General features: G+C 49.6%; 2 protein-coding genes across 2 annotated transcripts in view; one reads left to right on the top strand and one right to left on the bottom strand.

The window, feature by feature from the left end:
- Positions 1 to 1118: 1118 nt before the first annotated feature.
- LOC146055208 (chemokine-like protein TAFA-1) lies at positions 1119 to 21709 on the bottom strand. The gene is made up of 5 exons (XM_083168217.1): positions 21376 to 21709; positions 8754 to 8899; positions 4532 to 4672; positions 3704 to 3828; positions 1119 to 1387 (listed from the first exon to the last, which is right to left on the bottom strand). Exons 1-5 carry the CDS (start codon positions 21465 to 21467, stop codon positions 1370 to 1372), a joined length of 522 nt encoding a protein of 173 aa, XP_083024343.1. The 5' UTR covers positions 21468 to 21709; the 3' UTR covers positions 1119 to 1369.
- LOC146055206 (ficolin-2-like) overlaps positions 4354 to 23020 on the top strand; it is a 58432-nt gene continuing 39765 nt past the window's right edge. The window contains exon 1 of the mRNA XM_083168216.1: positions 4354 to 4716. Within this exon, the coding sequence (XP_083024342.1) occupies positions 4707 to 4716 (10 nt within the window). The 5' untranslated portion in view covers positions 4354 to 4706. The remainder of the gene's footprint in view (positions 4717 to 23020) is intronic.

The raw sequence follows: 23020 nt of genomic DNA, 5'->3' as shown, positions 1-23020 counted from the left end.
TGCGACAGCCCACTTCCCACCCCTGTCTGTGCGAACGCCTTGATGAATGTGATACTCGCTGAAGGCATTCGCATAGCGGGTCTGCACATGTGTATATATGCCCATACGTGTGCGCGGGCCGCAACATCGGTCCCCGGACCGAACTCGGAAAAAAGAGAGCCAACCTGAATCAGGCCCTAAGTTTAGTTACGTGGTGGCGTACAGCCTGTATGACCCCCGGACACTTCTATTACTGCAAGGAGGAACTGGCTGTATGCCAACCTGCAAAATGCGTTTTAAAGTTTAAGTTTAAAGGCCCCTAAATTCCCCATGTAGGTCATTTAAATAATCCCAATCTGCAAAATCCAATATGCAATAATCCATATCTGTGCTAAACTGTGCACACTCCTGCCTAATCTGCATTTTGGGCCTGATTCAGACATGATCGCACAGCTGAGAATTCGCATGGCAGCCGATTATCGGGACACCGCCCATGCATACGGTACAGTACGCATGCGCAAGGCCATCCTGCGATGAAGTTCTGCAACTTTTTTTTTAAAACGCCGTTCACAAGGTGACTGACAGGAAGTAGGCGTGTGGGGGTGGTAACCGACTGTTTAGACGTGGCTAGGAGAATGCTGGGAGCATCCAGGAAAACTCTATGCATGACGGTATTACGGGAGGGTGCGTGTTAGTGCCAGGCCGGATGTGCCCTTTTCCATCGCACCGCCGAGTAAGTCCAGTGTGCCCAGTGTAACCATCATGCGACGGTGAGCCTGTTACGATGGGTTTTGAATATATTCGTCATACACATCCATCCGCACAGCTCGCACACTAAGGCGGGATTTCACTCTAGTGGGGCAACGGCCTAACTGAACGCTAACCATGCAAACTTGCTGCCGTGCGATCAGGTCTGAATGGGGCCCTTCGCAATCAGGTCTGAATCAGACCCTTTGCATAGAACAATCCTGTTCCGCCCATCATACACCAGCAGATGGTGCTGACGTACTCCACTATAATGGCTATGAGGCATACTATATGGGCTTGCACTTTTACATGTTTGTAAATGACCCTTGTGTCTGTTGCGCACACACTTTGCGTGTGTGTAGCATACAAGCGCACCAGGTAGTGTGTAATGAATGTTGTAGCGTCACACATGTTTTACATTATTTATTCATTTTACATTTTTTTTATTTTCGTCTGCCCGTAAGTCACGAGGGGGCATTGCCAGTGAATGTCACTCGTTATGGCAGCGCCCACTTCCTCATCCTTCACTCTCCCTGTAGGGCTGACCGGACGGTGGCACTTAGTGCGGCCCTGATCCCAAACCGCTATACACACACTGAACGAGAAAAGGTATCGTCCATCCACCGGGATTCCTTCAGACGTCTCAATACTGTGGGTGGATCTGAAATAATAGAGCAGAGAATATGGTGGGTGCTGGGAAAGTGACATCCAATCCATCACGGTAAATACCGTGGATCTCTGGCACCAGGGAGAATATGGTGTATTTGTTAGGGGTTGCTGCAGAGTATAGGTTTTGTAACTTGATGCTCTCTCCATAGGCAAATGCAGGGGCAGGGGGGGGGGGGGGGGGCCTTGGGGTTCTGGTCGCCTGGAAACCACCCTCCTCTTGGCCAGCGGCTCAGATTATGACAATAGCAATGATATATATTACATCATGCAGTGTAAGGGGCGGAGCTGCTGCACATTCCCAGTAGTAGCAGCTTCCTCTACCAAGTTTACTGTGTGTGTGTGTGGATCTGAGCGTTTAATCAGTGCACTGGACCAGAGAGCAGATACCAGGAAGAAGAGACAGGAGCCTTACCATAAGGTGGGAGAATGTGTTCTTAAAATGTGCAATTCTGTATACCACTGTGGTTGGTAAAATTTACTAAGAGCCAACAACAGGGGCGTGGTCTATTTGGACCCCTTGAGTGGTATGCCCAGACATTTTCCTGGCTCAGCAGCGCTGCCGCAGCGGGCTGTCCCGAGCATACCACTAATCTAGAATAGGTGCGCCCCAGTGGTGTCCAGGTGTCCACCACTGGCGCAGCACCTCTAGAGCCCCCTTCCGTCGCAAACCCCCCCCCCCCCCCCCCACCAGTCCTTCCCCCCCCCCCCAGTCTTCCCCCCCCCCATCAGCTTTGCTCCAGCGTACGTCGGAGCTCCCCTGTCCCGGCCGCCAGCTGCCACTCATTTTACAGCAGCGGTGACGTCAGCGGCAGGCTTGGTTATGTTCGGCGCGGCTCGGGGGGACTCTGGAGCGCTCAGGCACCCGAGTCCTCCCGAGCCGCGGCGAACATCCCCCAGCCTGCCGCCGACGTCACTGCTGACTGTGACAGGCAGATAAGGCAGAGGGGGCAGCGGCGGCAGGGTGGAAATTAGGGGGGGGGGGGGCTTTCAACGTCCTGTTGTGGGTTTTGCTGGGGCCCTGGTAGATTTGTCCTGCCCCAGCAAAACTCATCACTCAAGGGGTTCTAGAAGGTGATAAATAAGTAAGACGTAGAATTTGATCAGTCGCTATGGGCAACATCCCATCTTCAACAGAAACAGTATCTTATGGGCCCTACTCACGGAGAGATATTCAGCCACTTTCTGAGCGATTTTACATAATCGCTCAGAAAGTGGCTTACTATCGCTGTGTGTGTGTCCCACACTCAGCTCAGATGCGCGGCCCCGTGCGACCCCGATACATAATAGTCCTGACTATTATTATCGCTCAGAAGGCCCACACATTTCTGCTTGTGTGGTGGCCTCTGAGCGATCAGCCACCCGAGTCCTGCCCGGCAGCTGTCATTCAGCCGCCATGAGCTCAGACGCCGGAGCGCATTGAGTGGGAGCAGCATTTAACTACAGTGATGGTGCCGTGGTGAGCACCCCTGCCCGAGTCCCCCCCCCTCCCCCCCCGGCATTGGCAGCACGGCAGGCACCCCAGCGGCTAAGAGGAGAGAGCAGGAAGAGCGCTCCCCGGGCAATGCACAGGACATGGAGCGGGAGGAAGCGCTGCTGCGGGGCATCTCTGATACGGGGCATCAGCTGTGTGGCAAACAGAGCCGGCTCCTACCTGCAGGTGAGTGCACGGAGGGGGAGTGGGAGCAGCGTGGAGAGCACCACCAGTACCGCCCGGCACTGGCAGCACTCCACCTCGGCGCACCAGCGGCCGAGTGAACACTGCCAGGAAGGGAGCAAGGGCAGTGATGGTGCAGCGCTATGTACTGTATGCGCTGGGGTGCAGCGCTATGTATGTGCTGGGGTACAGCGCTGGCTGGGTATGTGCTGGGGTACAGCGCTGGCTGGGTATGTGCTGGGCTCAGCGCTGGCTGGGTATGTGCTGGGCTCAGCGCTGGGTATGTGCTGGGGTGCAGCGCTATGTATGTGCTGGGGTGCAGCGCTGGCTGGGTATGTGCTGGGGTACAGCGCTGGCTGGGTATGTGCTGGGCTCAGCGCTGGGTATGTGCTGGGGTGCAGCGCTGGCTGGGTATGTGCTGGGCTCAGCTCTGGGTATGTGCTGGGGTGACAGTCGTGACAGATTTGAAATCTCCCGTGCTGAATCTCACATTATGCATCTCTGATACAAATCTCTCTGTATGTGGCTCATTATCTGAAAGAGTGAAATCTCTTGTGCTGAATCTCCCGTTATGTATCTCTGGCACACATCTCTGCGTATGTAGGGCCCTTTAGTCAATTTACCCCTAGAAATCCTGTATCTTCCCCTGCTCACCTTTGTGGTCTTTACGCGGCCTCCCTGGAAACAGATCCAACCAGAGTTATCTGGGAGCGTCTGGCATTCCTCTTCCTGTAGACAGGGCTCCATGTCACACCACCACTTCCCCAGCACGATGGAAGCTGTCAGTACAGCACAGGGTCATTATAAGAGACTGGACAAACTAACGCTGCCGTAACATAGTCTAGTACAGCTTTGCAGGCATGCTGGGACTAGTAGTAGCAGAACAGCTGGAGAGCTACCCTAGATCTACACGATTGTCACTGAAGATCTTGTCCTGTGGGTCAACAGGTGATAGCCATAGACCACTGTCACAGGACCTGTTAGTTTAGGTACAGACAATGGTACTGCCATGACTTCTCCTCGGCTCAATAACTTTATACAAGAGTCTGGGACTAAGGGGGTTATTCTAGTTGATTTGCAAGGCATGCTAATGGTGCCACCCCAAGCCCCTCTCCGCCCCTCGTCTGCTGTCCTGGGTGTGTGCACCCGGTGAACAGTCGGTCCTTATGCGAACGGACCAGTATAAGGGCCTAAAACTGCTGGGGAAACTGGTTGTTATGATGGCAAATGGGATCACCACAAGGTGGCACTGTTCCATTGGACACTGCAGATCAGCATTATCTATTGTACATGGAAGGCAGGAGATATTGCAAGTGCTAGTGTTGCCTGGATGCTGGCGCAGCAGGACGTTTATATAGGAAGGGGCCGTAAAGGTTTACATCTGAGCTCAGTTTCTGTATATAAAACACGTGCTTATGTTGGTGGCATCTCTGGGATCAATGTGTCTATTGAAACCCCCCCCCTGGTGAATATGTAACGTACCGTCCACACAAGATGGCTTGTCCCTCGTCGTTCCGGCTACTTTCCCAGGGAGGCAGGAGCACTGGACGGTCTGAGAACGTTCCTCAATACGGTTCCTGTTACAGCAACGATGAGCCGATACCACCCGACAAGTTCCCCCGGCTGTGGAAAGATAGACGTTCCGTTATGAGAGCTGATGACTGCTGGTGAGACAGCCTGGTTTTACCCAGAGGTAGAGGAATGTTATCTGCCATATACCGGGCACCTAGGCCTTAGATACTGTACATATGTCACATGAGGGCAGCACGGATGGTTTAATGGTTAGCATTACTGCCTCACAGGGCTGAGGTCATGGGTTCCATTCCCACCATGACCCTAACTGTGTGGAGTTTGTATGTTCTCCACATACTTGCGTAGGTTTCCTCCGGGTACTCTGGTTTACGCTCACAATTCAAAAATATACTGGTAGGTTAATTGGTAGAATGTCTGTTTGTGTGTGCGTGTACATGTGGTAGGGAATAGAGATTGTAAGCTCCTTTAGGGCAGGGACTGATGTGAATGTTGAAATATTCTCTGTAAAGCGCTGCGGAATATGTATGCGCTATATAAGAAACTGTTAATAAATAAATAATAATAATGAGGGCATAGGAGTAGAGGCAACTCGAGGGTGGAAAAGCTTGTGGTAACTTCCAGAGACATTGGAGGCACTGGCGTCTGGGCTCATGCTGTTATAGGGTGTATAATGTACCAACCAATCCACTCCTATCTGTTAATTTTTCAAACACAGCCATTAATTTGTAGGCAGAAGCTGAGTGGCTGGTACTTTGGGCCTGATTCTGGTGACTCGCTAAGCAGTGGTGTTATGCTGCTTAATGAGCCATGTACCGCTGCCCGCTGGGCTTGTGCCCTCCCCCTGCCGCTACCTCCTGCTCTCATCTCTCTGCTATTCTCCTCACCACTACCTCCTGCTCTCATCTCTCTGCTATTCTCCTCACCACTACCACCTGCTCTCATCTCACTGCTATTCTCCTCACCACTACCTCCTGCTCTCATCTCTCTGCTATTCTTCTCACCACTACCTCCTGCTCTCATCTCTCTGCTATTCTTCTCACCACTACCTCCTCCTCTCATCACTCTGCTATTCTTCTCACCACTACCTCCTCCTCTCATCTCTCTGCTATTCTCCTCACCACTACCTCCTCCTCTCATCTCTCTGCTATTCTCCTCACCACTACCTCCTGCTTTCATCTCTGCTATTCTCCTCGCCACTACCTCCTGCTCTCATCTCTCTGCTATTCTCCTCACCACTACCTCCTGCTCTCATCTCGCTGCTATTCTCCTCACCACTACCTCCTGCTCTTATCTCTCTGCTATTCTCCTCACCACTACCTCCTGCTCTCATCTCTCTGCTATTCTCCTCACCACTACCTCCTGCTCTCATCTCTCTGCTATTCTCCTCACCACTACCACCTGCTCTCATCTCTCTGCTATTCTCCTCACCACTACCTCTTGCTCTCATCTCTCTGCTATTCTCCTCACCACTACCTCCTGCTCTCATCTCTCTGCTATTCTCCTTACCACTACCTCCTGCTCTCATCTCTCTGCTATTCTCCTCACCACTACCTCCTGCTCTCATCTCTCTGCTATTCTCCTCACCACTACCTCCTGCTCTCATCTCTCTGCTATTCTCCTCACCACTACCTCCTGCTCTCATCTCTCTGCTATTCTCCTCACCACTACCTCCTGCTCTCATCTCGCTGCTATTCTCCTCACCACTACCTCCTGCTCTCATCTCGCTGCTATTCTCCTCACCACTACCTCCTGCTCTCATCTCGCTACTATTCTCCTCACCACTACCTCCTGCTCTCATCTCTCTGCTATTCTCCTCACCACTACCTTCTGCTCTCTGCTATTCTCCTCACCACTACCTCCTGCTCTCATCTCTCTGCTATTCTCCTCCCCACTACCTCCTCCTCTCATCTCTCTTCTATTCTCCTCACCACTATCTCCTGCTCTCATCCCACTGCTATCCTCCTCACCACTACCTCCTCCTCTCATCTCTCTGCTATTCTCCTCACCACTACCTCCTGCTCTCATCCCTCTGCTATTCTCCTCACCACTACCTCCTGCTCTCATCTCTCTGCTATTCTCCTCACCACTACCTCCTGCTCTCATCTCTCTGCTATTCTCCTCACCACTACCTCCTGCTCTCATCTCTCTGCTATTCTCCTCACCACTACCTCCTGCTCTCATCTTGCTGCTATTCTCCTCACCACTACCTCCTGCTCTCATCTATCTGCTATTCTCCTCACCACTACCTCCTGCTCTCATCTCTCTGCTATTCTCCTCACTGCTCTCTACAACCTCTTCCCTCACCTCCGCACTACCTCCTGCTCTCATCTCTCTAGTATTCTCCTCACCCCTCTCTGCTACTTCTTTCTCTCACCTCAACACTACCTCTTACTCTCATCTCTCTGCTATTCTCCTCACTGCTCTCTACAACATCTTCCCTCACCTCCGCACTACCTCCAGGCTCCTGCTCTCATCTCTCTGCTAGTCTCCTCACCCCTCTCTGCTACCTCTTCCTCTCACCTCACCACTACATCTTACTCTCATCTCTCTGCTATTCTCCTCACCCCACTCTCCAAACTCTTCCCTGACCTCACCTCTACCTCCTGCTCTCATGTCTCTGCTATTCTCACACATTACTACCTTTTCCCTCACCTCTACCTCCCACTCTCATCCCTCTGCTACCTCTTTCTCTCACCTCTACCTCCTTCTCTCATCTCTCTGCTATTCTCCTCACCCCTCTCTTATACCTCTTCCCTCACCTCACCAATACCTCCTGCTCTCATCCCTCTGCTACCTCTTACCTCACCTCTACCTCCTGCTCTCATCTCACTACTATTCTCCTCACACCCTCCCGCTTGTGCTTCTCTCCAGCCTCTCTCCATCGATCTCCCCCACATCCCTGGAAGTCCCTGCTGCAGCCCTGTTCCTTTCTTGCTGGCAGATGGCACACGCACACCCGGTACTGAATGCTTGGGAAGCTGTGCCAGGATCTGGGAACATATCTGGCAGGATAACTGTAATGTGTTTTTCCGTGGCAGTGGTCAGGGCAGAATGGCATGCAGTGGGCATTGCTGGAGATCAGTGTGTGTGTGTACGGTGAAACATTGGGGCCACATAGCAAGTGTCAGTGCCCTCAGGCCCCGAAATGCAGCCATAAACATGCTTTAAAAGGTGCTTTGACATGCATGCACCACTGAGAAGAGTATGTTAAAGGCAACCATCCAAGTTGTCAGCTTGTCGGAACAAACTCTTGTAATATATGGGGGCAAATGACAATCGACCATTTGTTCCTAAACGCACAAAAATTGACAAATTTGTTGAATAAAACCGCTTCAATCAATTTGGCAGTTTTTGACATTTTCTGTCAATAACTAGATTTCTGTCCTAACCAGCTGACGAGTTGGATGGTTGGAAAGATAATCTTATTAAAGCATATGGCGGCTCAACCCATTTTCCTCGCTTCAACCAAAAGCAGTCTTCCTTGCGGCCAACAAAAACACACAGGTTTGACTGAACCATGGAGTTTTCAGATTTTTTTCTCCAGTTTGGATAGACAAAAAAAAAAACTGGAGAAACGTCAGAAAAAATTGTGAAAAATACTTAAATTGTTTCTTCACAGGTAAAATAAATAATGGGGTAGTTTTTATGTGAATAAAGGAGATTGTCACTGTGTCGTTAATATTTAGAAAAAAAAAAAATTTTAACGATTTTTTGCTACCTGTAGCATCACATACGATAATCATTTTCTTTTGCTGTTTTTGACTATCTCCTCAACCCCACCAGCATGGGTATTGGGCTGAGCATCAGTGCTTTTAGAAGAGGGCTGGTGAGTGATCATCACCTGCAGCACCAATCCTAGCACTAGGGTTTGAGGTCCGGCAACACATATGCCTCTGAGCACTGTAGCTGAAAATACTGTACTCTCACTGTACTCGACTTATGTTTCCCCATCCCTGCCCTCCCACAGGAGTGACAAGTGTAGTATGTGTGCGTATCGACTCCTCTGTGTCCATTTTTTACCGCAATATGCGCAACAAATGAATGACATGGAAATACCTTATTCAATTCCAATTCAATTCAAGGGCTGTTTGGAAAGTGGCATAAATGTGTGGATGGAGGGTAGACTCAATGAGGACTGGAATATGGGGGTAGAACTTTAATATCAACTTACAGATGACTGGCAGTTGGTTGCTGTCTGTGAAATACTGGTAGTGTGGAGGCCACAGTGGCGAGAGATCTGGCATCTGGACATGGTGCTTAGAATACGAAGCTGTAGCTGATAGCCAGAAACAGGACATAGCGAGGAGGACACCTTGGCTGTTGGCACAGAGACAACATAGGGAAGATAGGTTAGTGGCTGCAAAAGAGGGACAGGAGAACACACATATGACAGGGGAACACAGGCTATATGGTTGCTGGTGGCGAGAGACAGGAAGGGGAATACAGGGTGGGTGGTATCTGATTGAGAGAGACAGGAAGGGAAATACAGGCTAGATGGCTCCTGGTATAGAAAGGCTGAAAGGTAAATACAGGCTACACAGTTTTTGGAGTGAGACAGGAAGAGGATTGCAGAGTAGATGTTTTTTGGTGGAGTAAGACAGGATGGGGAAAACAGGTTAGATGGTTCTAGGCGGTTCTTGTGTAGATACAGGAAGAGGAGCACAGGCTGGTTATAGGTGGTTCCCATGGAGATAGGAGCAAGAAGGAAAAAGGATTGCGCTGTGGATGCACACCGAAGAAGAGACAAAAAGTTTTTTTGGGGGGAGAGTAAATTACCCCAAGATATTCTAAAATTTAACTTTTATTAGTATTTAGAACTAAAAAGAAGGGAGACCGGCTTCCTGTGTGGATTTTTTATACATATAATCACACAGGGTGATCTCCTTCTGAGACTTGCGAAATTATTAAAGAATTAAAAGGACTTTAGACATACAAACATGCAACATACATTTGTGACGTGCATTCGCACGAAAGAGAGAAAAGTGATTTTTATAGGGATAAAAGGTTCCCCTAAAGCTGGTTCCCATGGAGAGACAGGAAGGGAAATACAGGCTAAGTGGTTCCTGTGGAGAGACAGGAAGGAGAGCACAGGCTAGATGGTTCCAGGTAGTTCCTGTGGAGAGACCAGAAGGGGAGCACAAGCTAAATGGTTCTAGGTGTTTCTTGTGGAGAAACAGGAAGGGCAGGACAGGCTAAGTGGTTTCTGTGGAGAAACAGGAAGGAGAGCACAGGCTAGGTGGTTCCTGTGGAGAAACAGGAAGGAGAGCACAGGCTAGGTGGTTTCTGTGGAGAAACAGGAAGGAGAGCACAGGCTAGGTGGTTCCTGTGGAGAGACAGGAAGGGGATAACAGGATAGGTGGTTTCTGTGAATAGACAGGAAGGGCATGACAGGCTAGGTGGTTCATGTGGAGAGACAGGAAGGGCAGCACAGACTAGGTGATTCCTGTGGAGAGACAGGAAGGGGAGAACAGGATATGTGGTGCCTGTTGAGAGACAGGAAGGGGAGGACAGGATATGTGGTGCCTGTTGAGAGACAGGAAGGGGAGGACAGGATAGGTGGTGCCTGTGGAGAGACAGGAAGGGGAGGACAGAATAGGTGGTTTCTGTGGAGAGACAGGAAGGGGAGGACAGAATAGGTGGTTCTTGTGGAGAGACAGGAAGGGGAGGACAGGATAGGTGGTTTCTGTGGAGAGACAGGAAGCGGAGGACAGAATAGGTGGTTCTTGTGGAGAGACAAGAAGGGCAGGACAGGCTAAGTGGTTTCTGTGGAGAAACAGGAAGGAGAGCACAGGCTAGGTGGTTCCTGTGGAGAGACAGGAGGGGGATAACAGGATAGGTGGTTCCTGTAAATAGACAGGAAGGGCATGACAGGCTAGGTGGTTCCTGTGGAGAGACAGGAAGGGCAGCACAGACTAGGTGGTTCCTGTGGAGAGACAGGAAGGGGAGAACAGGATAGGTGGTGCCTGTGGAGAGACAGGAAGGGGAGGACAGAATAGGTGGTTCTTGTGGAGAGACAGGAAGGGGAGGACAGGATAGGTGGTTCTTGTGGAGAGACAGGAAGGGGAGGACAGGATAGGTGGTTCACATGGAGAGGCAGGAAGGGGAACACAGGATAGGTGGTTCACGTGGGAGACATGAAGGGGAAAACATTTTAGATAATTCCTGTTGGTGAGAGGCTGGCAGGGAAATACAGGCCAATTAGTTCCTGATGGATAGCGACTGGTTGGGAATACACGCTGGGTATTTCCTGTGGAGAGAAACATGAAGGTGCTTACAGGATGAATGGTTCCTGGAGAGAGGCAGGAAGTGGCAAACAGGTTAGATGGTTCCTGTTAGTGAGAGGCTGGAAGGGGAAAACAGGCTAATTAGTTCCTGATGAATAGTGACCAGAGGGGAATACAGGCTTGGTATTTCCTGTGGAGAGATACATGAAGGGGCTTACAGGATGAATGGTTCCTGGTTTAGAAATAGAGAGGCAGGAAGGGGAAACAGGTTATATAGTTCCTGTTAGTGAGAGGCTGGAAGGGGAATACAGGCTAATTAATTCATTATGGATAGAGACAGGAAGGGGAATATAGGCCTGATGGTTCCTGGTGGAGAGTGGTAGTGTAGAGAGAACAATGTGTCCATCTGTCTGGGTATCCACTTACTTTGTAGTTAGCCTCTAAAAACATGGGATGTGTTATTTTATTGTCAGCCTGTCTCTACTTGGAAATGCAGTGCATATAGATTGCTGGACAGGAAAATGGCTGAAAACAGGTTTTGGCCCCAAGTCTGCTCCCAGTGCCATTATGGTCAGTAGAATGGATCTAGATAAACATCCAGAGACCTACAATAGCTGTTTCAGAAGAGGTTATGGAAATCCTCAACCTCTGACCTGTTGGGGGTAACCTTATGGCCTGAGATGAAAATCCATGGTAAGATGACTCTTGTTCCTGCACACACCATGTCCCCTGCCAGACCTCTCCCTGCACACACTCACCCTTTCACCTCCCTGGCCTGTCCTGCACACACACTCACTCTGTCACCTGTCCCCACACACACTCACCCTTTCACCTGTACCTGCACACACTCACCTGTCCCCTGCTAGACCTGTCTCTGCACACGCTCACCCTGTCCCGTCCCTGACCGGTCTTGCACGCACACACACTCACCCTGTCACCTGTCCCCACACACACTCACCCTGTCACCTGTCCCTGCACACACTCACCCTGTCACCTGTTCCGGCATCACGGTACAGAGAGCACGGTAGAGAGTTGCAGGAAGTAGGATACAGATTAGAGGGATCACAGTAAAGAGTTGCAGGAAGTAGGATACAGGTTAGAGGGATCACAGTAAAGAGTTGCAGGAAGTAGGATACTGGTTAGAGGGATCATGGCAGAGAGTTGCAGGAAGTAGGATACAGGTTAGATGGATGAAATTAGAGAGTTGCAGGAAATAGGATACAGGTTAGAGGGATCATGGTAGAGAATTTCAGGAAGTAGGATACAGGTTAAAGGGATCACGGTAGAGAGTTGCATAAAATAGGATACAGATTAGATGGATCATGGCAGAAAGTTGAAGGAAGTGGGATACAGGTTAGAGGGATCATGGTAGACAGTTGCAGGAAGTAGGATACAGGTTAGATAGATTATGGTAGAGAGTTGCAGAAAGTAGGATGTACTGTAGGTTGTTAGGGATCATGATAGAGAGTTGCAGGAAGTAGTATACTGGTTAGAGGGATCATGGCAGAGAGTTTCAGGAAGAAGGATACAGGTTAGATGGATCATGGTAGAGAGTTGCAGGAAGTAGGATACAGGTAATAGGGATCATGGCAGAAGTAGGATACAGGTTAGATGGATTATGGTAGAGAGTTGCAGAAAGTAGGATATACTGTAGGTTGTTAGGGATCATGATAGAGAGTTGCAGGAAGTAGTATACTGGTTAGAGGGATCATGGCAGAGAGTTGCAGGAAGTAGGATACAGGTTAGAGGGACAATGTCAGAGAGTTTCAGGAAGTAGGATACAGGTTAGATGGATCATGGTAGAGAGTTGCAGGAAGTAGGATACAGGTAATAGGGATCATGCATACCTCCCAACAGTCCCTATTTTAGCGGGACAGTCCTGATTATTAGAGCCTGTCCCGCTGTCCCTCCCGCGGCCGGCAGTGTCTTGCGGTGAGGGGGGGCTGTTGGGAGTCCCCCCTATCTGCTGCTAAGCAGCGGGGAATAAACGCTGTGCGCATGCGCACAGCGTCTATTCCCGCAGCCAGGGGGCTGGGGGCATGGCTAGAGGCTCACAGAGCCTCTGGGTCATGCCCCCGTAGCGTCAAAATGGGGGCGTGGCCTTGCGGGAGAGCCGCACGTATAGGCCACGCCCCCGAAATTTCCGTCGCGCATCACCAGTGTCCCGGGTCCGGCGACCAGAAAGTTGGGAGGTATGGATCATAGCAGACAAAAAGATGGTGAATGGGAGGGTACAGCGCTCAGTGTAAACCATGCAAGGCAAGGTGTAGATAAACCTTGTACATAAACAATATAAAATACAACCAGGTCGAATTTTAGCAGAGTCGACAGGTGTAAGGTATTCCAAAAGTATTCCAGGTTCTCCCCTATTTACATATAAAGGGGAGACATAATAGAGAACAACATGGTGCAGGTCAATATGATAAAAAGAATTTAATAAAGCAAATGCACTTACAATAAAGTGACTTGTTTAAAAGCATAAACACAGTGTCCCAGGCAAAAACAGCAAGCATATGATGTCATCGGGGGCGTCCTTCAGGCTGGGTCCCTTGATCCGGAGGCAAGGGGGGCTCAGTTCAGGATACTCCTCTGCTTAGCCGCTGCTTCCACAGGTCGACACACACAAATTTAAAATGCACGCTTGAACGCTTGAAGAAGGAGGAACTCTCCGAAAACGCGTTCAAGCGTGCATTTTAAATTTGTGTGTGTCGACCTGTGGAAGCAGCGGCTAAGCAGAGGAGTATCCTGAACTGAGCCCCCCTTGCCTCCGGATCAAGGGACCCAGCCTGAAGGACGCCCCCGATGACATCATATGCTTGCTGTTTTTGCCTGGGACACTGTGTTTATGCTTTTAAACAAGTCACTTTATTGTAAGTGCATTTGCTTTATTAAATTCTTTTTATCATATTGACCTGCACCATGTTGTTCTCTATTATGTCTCCCCTTTATATGTAAATAGGGGAGAACCTGGAATACTTTTGGAATACCTTACACCTGTCGACTCTGCTAAAATTCGACCTGGTTGTATTTTATATTGTTTATGTACAAGGTTTATCTACACCTTGCCTTGCATGGTTTACACTGAGCGCTGTACCCTCCCATTCACCATCTTTTTGTCTGCTATGTAATTTGTGGTAGTTGAAGGTGAGACTACTGTGTGCTTTGGGATACAGCTGCACTCTGTATTAATTGCGCACCCACGTGGTTAATTCTTCTTTGTTCTTGAGGTATGGATCATGGCAGAGAGTTTCAGGAAGTAGGATACAGCTTAAAGGGACAATGTCAGAGAGTTTCAGGAAGTAGGATACAGGTTAGATGGATCATTGTAGATAGTTGCAGGAAGTGGGATACAGGTAATAGGGATCATGGCAGAGAGTTTCAGGAAGTAGGATACAGGTTAGAGGGATCATGGCAGAGAGTTGCAGGAAGTGGGATACAGGTAATAGGGATTATGGCAGAGAGTTTCAGGAAGTAGGATACAGGTTAGAGGGATCATGGCAGAGAGTTGCAGGAAGTAGGATACAGGTTAGAGGGATCATGGCAGAGAGTTGCAGGAAGTAGGATACAGGTTAGAGGGATCAAGGTAGAGAGTTGCAGGAAGTAGGATACAGGTTAGAGGGATCAGGGTAGAAAATTGCAGGAAGTAGGATACAGGTTAGAGGGATCATGGTAGACAGTTGCAGGAAGTAGGATACAGGTTAGATAGATTATGGTAGAGAGTTGCAGAAAGTAGGATATACTGTAGGTTGTTAGGGATCATGATAGAGAGTTGCAGGAAGTAGTATACTGGTTAGAGGGATCATGGCAGAGAGTTTCAGGAAGTAGGATACAGGTTAGAGGGATAATGTCAGAGAGTTTCAGGAAGTAGGATACAGGTTAGATAGATCATGGTAAAGAGTTGCAGGAAGTAGGATACAGGTAATAGGGATCATGGCAGAGAGTTTCAGGAAGTAGGATACAGGTTAGAGGGATCATGGCAGAGAGTTGCAGGAAGTAGGATACAGGTTAGAGGGATCATGGTAGAGAGTTGCAGGAAGTAGGATACAGGTTAGAGGGATCAGGGTAGAAAATTGCAGGAAGTAGGATACAGGTTAAAGGGATCACTGTAGAGAGTTGCAGGAAGTAGGATACAGGTTAGAGGGATCACGGTAGAGAGTTGCAGGAAGTAGGATACAGGTTAGAGGGATCACGGCAGAAAGTTGTAGGAAGTACGATACAGGTTAGAGGGATCATGGTAGAGAGTTGCAGGAAGTGGTATACAGGTTAGACGGATTATGGTAGAGAGTTGCAGAAAGTAGGATATACTGTAGGTTGTTAGGGAGCATGATAGAGCGTTTCAGGAAGTAGTATACCGGTTAGAGGGATCATGGCAGAGAGTTTCAGGAAGTAGGATACAGGTTAGAGGGATCATGGCAGAGCGTTGCAGGAAGTAGGATACAGGTTAGAGGGATCATGGCAGAGAGTTTCAGGAAGTAGGATACAGGTTAGAGGGATCATGGTAGAGAGTTACAGAAAGTAGGTTACAGGTTAGAGGGAACACTTTAGAGAGTTGCAGGAAGTGGGATACAGGTTAGATGGATCATGGTAGAGAGTTGCAGGAAGTAGGATACAGGTTAGAGGGAACACTGTAGAGGGTTTCAGGAAGTAGAATACAGGTTAGAGGGATCATAGTAGAGAGTTGTAACAAGTAGAATACAGATTAGAGGGCTCACGGTAGAGAGTTGCAGGAAGTAGGATACAGGTTGGAGGGATCACGGTAGAGAGTTGCAGGAAATAGGATACAGTTTAGAGGGATCATAGTAAAGAGTTGCAGGAAGTAGGATACAGTTTAGAGGGATCATTGTAAAGAGTTGCAGGAATAGGATTCAGGTTAGATGGATCATGGTAGAGATTTGCAGGAAATAGGAAACGGCTTGAGTCAGCAGAGTAGAGAGTTGCAGGAAGTAGGATACAGGTTAGAAGGATCACGGTAGACAGTTGCAGGAATTAGGATACAGGTTAGAAGGATTATTTTACAGAGTTGTAGGAAGTAGTAAAGAGTTGCAGGAAGCAGGATACAGGGATCATGGTTGCAGGAAGTATGAAGTAGGTTAGACTCTAAACTATTTCATGGTTATTTAACCGTAGATGGTCATGTTAGAGCAGAGTACTGTTTACCTTGTACCCCAAAAACATATTTAGATACGCCGATGTGACCCACGTGATTTGTACCATACACAGACATTGGTACTTGTTTCCTATCTGGGCGCCCACTAAGTTAATTGAGCACCATGCTATTCTCCGTAGTGAAATCTGATCGCATCGCATCGTACACATACACGATATTGAACGATGCGATGCGATGCGATGCGATCCGATTCGATTTCCCATAGGAAACAATGTTAAATGGCTCAATTTAGCCAAATTATCATAGGAACAATAGTAAATGGGCCAAAAACACCCCTGAACATTGAAATGTCCCCCCAAAAGTAGTTGACGCCACCCCGCCATCAACGTGAACCCGAAGCGTGGCGAGCGCAGCGAGCCCGCGAGGGGCGGCGGTACGCGTCCTCCGACCTTTTCATGCCCTACTATCCACTAGGGCGTGGAGTGAGAATAGAATAGTGTGGCGAGCGCAGCGAGCCACCGAGCCCGAAGCGTGGCGAGCGCAGCGAGCCCCGCGAGGGGACGCGGATACCTTCACAGGTAAACGCGTCCCTTTGCGGGCTTCCCAGGTGTCCGCGTCGCCATGGACACCTGGGAAGCCCGCGAGGGGACGCGTATAACTGTGAAGGTATCCGCGTCCCCTCGCGGGGCTCGCTGCGCTCGCCACGCTTCGGGCTCGGTGGCTCGCTGCGCTCGCCACACTATTCTATTCTCACTCCACGCCCTAGTGGATAGTAGGGCATGAAAAGGTCGGAGGACGCGTACCGCCGCCCCTCGCGGGCTCGCTGCGCTCGCCACGCTTCGGGTTCACGTTGATGGCGGGGTGGCGTCAACTACTTTTGGGGGGACATTTCAATGTTCAGGGGTGTTTTTGGCCCATTTACTATTGTTCCTATGATAATTTGGCTAAATTGAGCCATTTAACATTGTTTCCTATGGGAAATCGGATCGCATCGCATCGCATCGCATCGTTCAATATCGTGTATGTGTACGATGCGATGCGATCCGATTTCAGTACGGTGCCGTACGTAGAAAACCTGGGCGCCCAGATAGGAAACAAGTACCCAGACATTATACATATGCCACACCGTGATGCCCATAATACATATGCCACACACTGAGATGCCCGTTACATATTATGGCACATACGTGCTGCTTACCTACATGCTCATTGCTAGGGAGTTCTTTCTCAATGCCAGGAGTTACATGCTTGATTACAGGTTACGTGCTCAATGCAGGGTTGCCGACTTTTAAAAGCTCCTCTCCGGGAGAAGCCCGGAGAGGAGACTTTCAGCAGGAGCTCGGGGCGGGTCTTAAATGTGACAACATTAGCAGGGCTAAATGACGCGATTATGATGCTTTAGCCCCGCCCCCTCCCCGGAGATCTGCAGACATAAGGTAATTTAGACGCCGCGGTCGGGGGGGGTGACCCGATTTATGGCCATTCCGGGAGGGTAGGCAACCCGGGCTCAATGTCAGGGGTATCCTGCTTGATGCCAGGGGTGTCATACTCAATGCCAATGAGATTTTATGCTCGTTGCCAAGCAGGTAGCAGTCTGACAGCTGGGCAGAGAGCTGTGAGCTGCCCGGATGTATTTATAGCGGGTCCGCAGAGGCTGCAGTGAAACATTGTGACAGCCAGACAGAGTGGTGGGCTGCCTGGTTGTCTTCAGAGCAGGACCGCGGCTGTTTGAAATCTCGCATCAGGCCGCCAGCCACCACCGCTCCTGATTGGCTGCCGGGCCGGAAGCTCCTATTGGCTGGTGGCCCAGCACGAGATTTCAAACAGCCGTGGAGTGGACCCGCTGTGAAGACAGCCCGGCAGCCCACCGTGTCTGCCTGGCCGTCAAACTGTTTCAGTGCTGCAGCAGTGCGGACAATGAAATTAAATTCCAGGGGGTAAAGTTTCCCAACCACTGTGTTAGAGTTACAGGTGTTGGATACAGTTTGAGGGATAATGCTAGAGAGTTTCAAGAAGTAGGATACAGGTTACAAGGATTAGGGTAGAGAGTTACACGAAGTAGAATAGGTTAGTGGCCAGCTGCAGGGGAAGGCTGGTAATGCTGGTTAGTGGCCAGCTGCAAGGGAAGGCTGGCAATGCTGGTTAGTGGCCAGCTGCATGGGAAGGCTGGCAATGCTGGTTAGTGGCCAGCTGCAGGGGAAGGCTGGCAATGCTGGTTAGAGGCCAGGTGCAGGGGAAGGTTAGAGGCCAGCTGCAGGTTAGAGGCTACTACAAGTTGTGCCTTTTGTGTAAGTGAATGTTAGATGCATTTTTCATGTGCTTATTATTATTTATAATTTTATATTCTACAAGTGAAAAACAATTATCTAAGGATGAAAAATTTAATTTATTCTGCTCCAAAAACACAACATTCCTGCCGCTCATCACCATGGGCGTGTCATCAGAACGCATGCATTGTATCTGCCTTGTGTATTCCACTCAATGAACAGATCATACTGTCTATGCCTGAGCCTTAATCAGCTTACCTACCCCTTCCCCTGTCATACCCAGCACACCTACCCCTTCATATGTCATACCCAGCACACCTAACCCTTCTCCTGTCATACCCATCTTACCTAACCCTTCATATGTCATACCCATCTTACCTACCCCTTCTCCTGTCATACCCATCTTACCTACCCCTTCTCCTGTCATACCCATCTTACCTAACCCTTCTCCTGTCATACCCAGCACACCTACCCCTTCTCATGTCATACCCATCTTACCTACCCCTTCTCCTGTCATACCCATCTTACCTACCCCTTCTCATGTCATACCCATCTTACCTACCCCTTCTCCTGTCATACCCATCTTACCTACCCCTTCTCCTGTCATACCCATCTTACCTAACCCTTCTCCTGTCATACCCAGCACACCTACCCCTTCTCATGTCATACCCATCTTACCTACCCCTTCTCCTGTCATACCCATCTTACCTACCCCTTCTCATGTCATACCCATCTTACCTACCCCTTCTCCTGTCATACCCATCTTACCTAACCCTTCATATGTCATACCCATCTTACCTACCCCTTCTCCTGTCATACCCATCTTACCTACCCCTTCTCCTGTCATACCCATCTTACCTAACCCTTCTCCTGTCATACCCAGCACACCTACCCCTTCTCATGTCATACCCATCTTACCTACCCCTTCTCCTGTCATACCCATCTTACCTACCCCTTCTCATGTCATACCCATCTTACCTACCCCTTCTCCTGTCATACCCATCTTACCTAACCCTTCTCCTGTCATACCCAGCACACCTACCCCATTCATATGTCATACCCAGTACACCTACCCCTTCATGTCATACCCAGCACACCTACCCCTTCATATGTCATACTCAGCACATCTACCCCTACATGTCATACCCAGCATACCTACCCCTTCCCCTGTCATACCCAGCACACCCACCCCTTCCCCTGTCATACCCATCTTACCTGCCCCTTCCCCTGTCATACCCATCTTACCTACCCCTTCTCCTGTCATACCCTTTGTTCCTACCCCTTCCCCTGTCATACCCATCTTACCTACCCCATCCCCTGTCATACCCATCTTACCTACCCCTTCCCCTGTGATACCCATCTTACCTACCCCTTCCCCTGTGATACCCATCTTACCTACCCCTTCTGCTGCCATACCCATCTTACCTACCCCTTCCCATGTCATACCTTACACACCTACCCCTTCCCATGTCATACCCAGCTTACCTACCTCTATCCCTGTCATACCTGGCACACTTACCCCTTCCCCTGTCATACCCAGCACACCTACCCTTTCCCCTGTCATACCCGGCACCGCTATCACTTCCCATGTCATACCCTGCTTACCTACACCATGTTCTATCATACCTGGCACACCTACACCTTCCCATGTCATACCCAGCACACCTACCTCTTCCCCTGTGATACCCAACACACCTACCCCTTCTTATGTCATATTTGGCACACCTACCCCTTCCACTGTGATACCCAGTACACCAACTCCTTCCCCTGTGATACCCAGCACACCTACCCCTTCCCATGTCATAACCAGCACACCTACCCCTTCCCATGTCATACCCAGCTTACCTACTCCTCCCATGACATAACTGTTACACCTACCCCTTCCACTGTGATACCCAGCACACATACCCCTTCCCATGTCATATCCAGCACACCTACCCTTTCCCATGTCATACCCAGCACACCTACCTCTTCCCATCATACCCAGAACACTACCCCTTCCACTGTGATCCCCAGAACACCTACCGCATTCTCTGTAATACCCCACAAACCTACCCCATTCTCTGTAATACCTGGCACACCTACCCCTTCCTCTGTCATACCTGGCACACCTACTCCATTCTCTGTACTACCCAGTATCCCTACCCCTTTTTATCCTATAATACCAGTACATCTACCCCATTCTCTCTCATACCCCGGATTACCTACCCCTTCCTCTGTCATACTTGGCACACCTACTCCATTCTCTGTCATACCCGGCACACCTACCCCATTCTCTGTCATACCCGGTACACCTACTCCATTCTAAGTCATACCCGGCACACCTACCCCATTCTCTGTCATACCCAGCACACCTACGCCTTCCACTGTCATACCCATTACATCTACCCACATTCTTTGTCATAGACTGCACACCTCCCCGTTCTCTGTCATACCCAGCACACCTACCCCTTTTTTTCTGTAATACCTGGCACACCTACCCCATTCTCTGTAATACCCGGCACACCTACCCCATTCTCTGTAATTCCCAGCACACCTACCCAATTGTCTCTCATACACTGGGTTACCTACCCTTCCCCTGTCATACCTGGCACACCTAGCCCTTGCCCTGTCATACCTACCATTTTGTCTGTCATACCCCGGGTTACCTACCCCATTGTTTGTCATACCCAGCACACCTACCCCTTCCCCTGTCATACCTGGCACACCTAACCCATTGTCTGTCATACCTCAGGTAACCAACCACTTTCTCTCTCAAAGCCATAGGCAGCTAACAACATAACTGACTTACTTAACCCTTCCTATGCCAGAAACATACCCAGCTTCTTACCCCTAGTGAGAGACAAGCTTGCGCTTCACCTGTGTGAAGAGTTAACCCTTCCTCTGCCAGAATCACACACAACTAACGTAACCCTTCCCTTGCACAGCTCTGTGGGCCACTGACCTGTGCACCTTACTCTATGTAACCTTTCCAAATGATTATAACCTGTCTCTCCATTCCTGAATATTGCACATCACTTAACTCCTTCCTTGCCAGCAGCATCACCACCACAACTTCCCCATAGACAGAGACCATCCCTTAACCCTCTCCATACCACCAGAGCCGTGTAAACCCTTTCCTGGCACAGTGCAGGACATACAGTAAGTCCCTGGGTAGTCCTGAGGTCGGCCCGGCGTGGACTTGCGCTCACTTACCTCTGTTGTAGCCTGCAGCCCATGGAATCCGGTGGAAGAGATGAGCTGGGAAAGGAGAGCTGCTTGTCAGAGCCTAGGAGGCTGCAATCCATCTGGGATGTGTGAGTGAGGGGGAGGAGGGCTGGGTGCCATGTGCGATAACACAGAGTGGGGAGTGAGGGAGAGGAAGCAGCAGCGGGGGTCCTGAGTGCCCTGTATGAGAAGTGCCAGCTGGGTGAGAAGGAGGTGGGGTGTGGACTCACTGTCACCTTAGCTCATCCCACTGTCATCACACAACCTGCTGTACGTCCCATCCCATTAGTGACTGCACTGTCCTCCACTCCTGCCACCTACCCCCCCTACACTCATACAGCCCACCATGCCTCCTGTTCTCCCACTCACACTCACCTCCCACCACCCGGCCTGCTCAACAGACGTGCCACTTCCCTTCCCCGCACACCCATGAGATTTTTTTTCAGACCACGCATAATCTGTTTATGAAACATATCCTCGTTCAAAAAGAAAAATGGAAATGTGTAACGTCGACTACTGTACGTCCATCAGTGCCGACACAAAAGTTATTCACCTGGGCGGAACATTTTACCCCTATTTACCCCCATAGGTTTTGAATAAAAATAATAAAAAAATAATTCATGCATATTGGGTGACTGCAAATAACTGTCACAGGTTTCAGACCACCCAGCAGGTCACCCAGAAGGTGCATAAAAAGAGTTCACCAACTGTCACATTTTCCAGAGCACAATGGTGAGGCATTGTGAAGGGCAGCAGGACGTTTTGCCACATAACTCCGAAATGAAGCAACCAATCACAACACTAATATGCGTCAAGAGCTTTAATTTGGTAGGTGTCCTGTTCAGACAATGGGACCTTAGTTGACTTTTATGAGTGATTTAACACACTGGTCGACTTTCATCTGAAAGCTGCTCAGTTTAATTGTCTGAGCCCCCCCCCCGGAGTGTGTACGGTACGCCGGATAGTGATGCAGTGGATTTTAATCTGGTAATGGAATTGGAGCACATACAGTATGCTGCAAATATCATCCCAGTTGCCCAATTTCACCAGAGATCATGTGACCAGCATAAAGGGAAACCAGAGACATAACAATGCCACCGCAGACTGCAGACATTGTGATACCATCACAGCATGGGTGCAATCATCTCTACAAATTCCCTGCAGTCTGGCCATCTGCATGGCATCAAAATAGATCCCACCAAAAATGTCCGCCACCTTGGAGGATACAGATCTTATATGGAGCCAGAAACCCCTGGCAGCGGGCATGTAGTTAAAAAAGAATTAATGCATGGGGGCGCCAGAAACTCAGACAGGGGGAGGGGGTTGGGCAACATTTCTAGTTACGCCACCTAATACATGACAATTTGTATGGACAACTTGGTCAATTTGGTGTTGCTATATTTATTGTCAACCAAAACACTCTCTATACTGTGATCCATACCCATTGTAAAGAAAGTAGACTCCCAAATCCTCAAACAGCGCCAACGCTAGGCAGACCAAAACAGTGCGGCCCCTCTGGTACAGTGAACGCCAGTCCCAGGCTGGCCAGTGTGCGGCTGGTTCCCCTATGGTGGCAGAGGGAGGGGTGCAAAAATAGTATCCCCTCGTAAATGCCATCAGGTGACACTTTTAG

This window comes from Crinia signifera, unplaced genomic scaffold (assembly GCF_055691185.1).
Source record: "Crinia signifera unplaced genomic scaffold, ASM5569118v1 HAP2_SCAFFOLD_355, whole genome shotgun sequence".
Classification (NCBI taxonomy): domain Eukaryota; kingdom Metazoa; phylum Chordata; class Amphibia; order Anura; family Myobatrachidae; genus Crinia; species Crinia signifera.
Note: the sequence above shows the minus strand (reverse complement) of the source record. Positions and strands in the feature narration are given on the sequence as shown.

Bases quoted from the DNA above. Each gene is read 5' to 3' on its own strand.
- LOC146055208 (XM_083168217.1), bottom strand. From the start codon at position 21,467: ATGGATTGCAGCCTCCTAGGCTCTGACAAGCAGCTCTCCTTTCCCAGC. The intron at 8,900-21,375 runs GTAAGTGAGCGC...CTGTGCCAACAG, and splicing joins GGCTGCAGGCTACAACAGAG to CCAAGGTGTCCTCCTCGCTA. The intron at 4,673-8,753 runs GTAAGTTGATAT...ATCTTTCCACAG, and splicing joins CAACCAACTGCCAGTCATCT to CCGGGGGAACTTGTCGGGTG.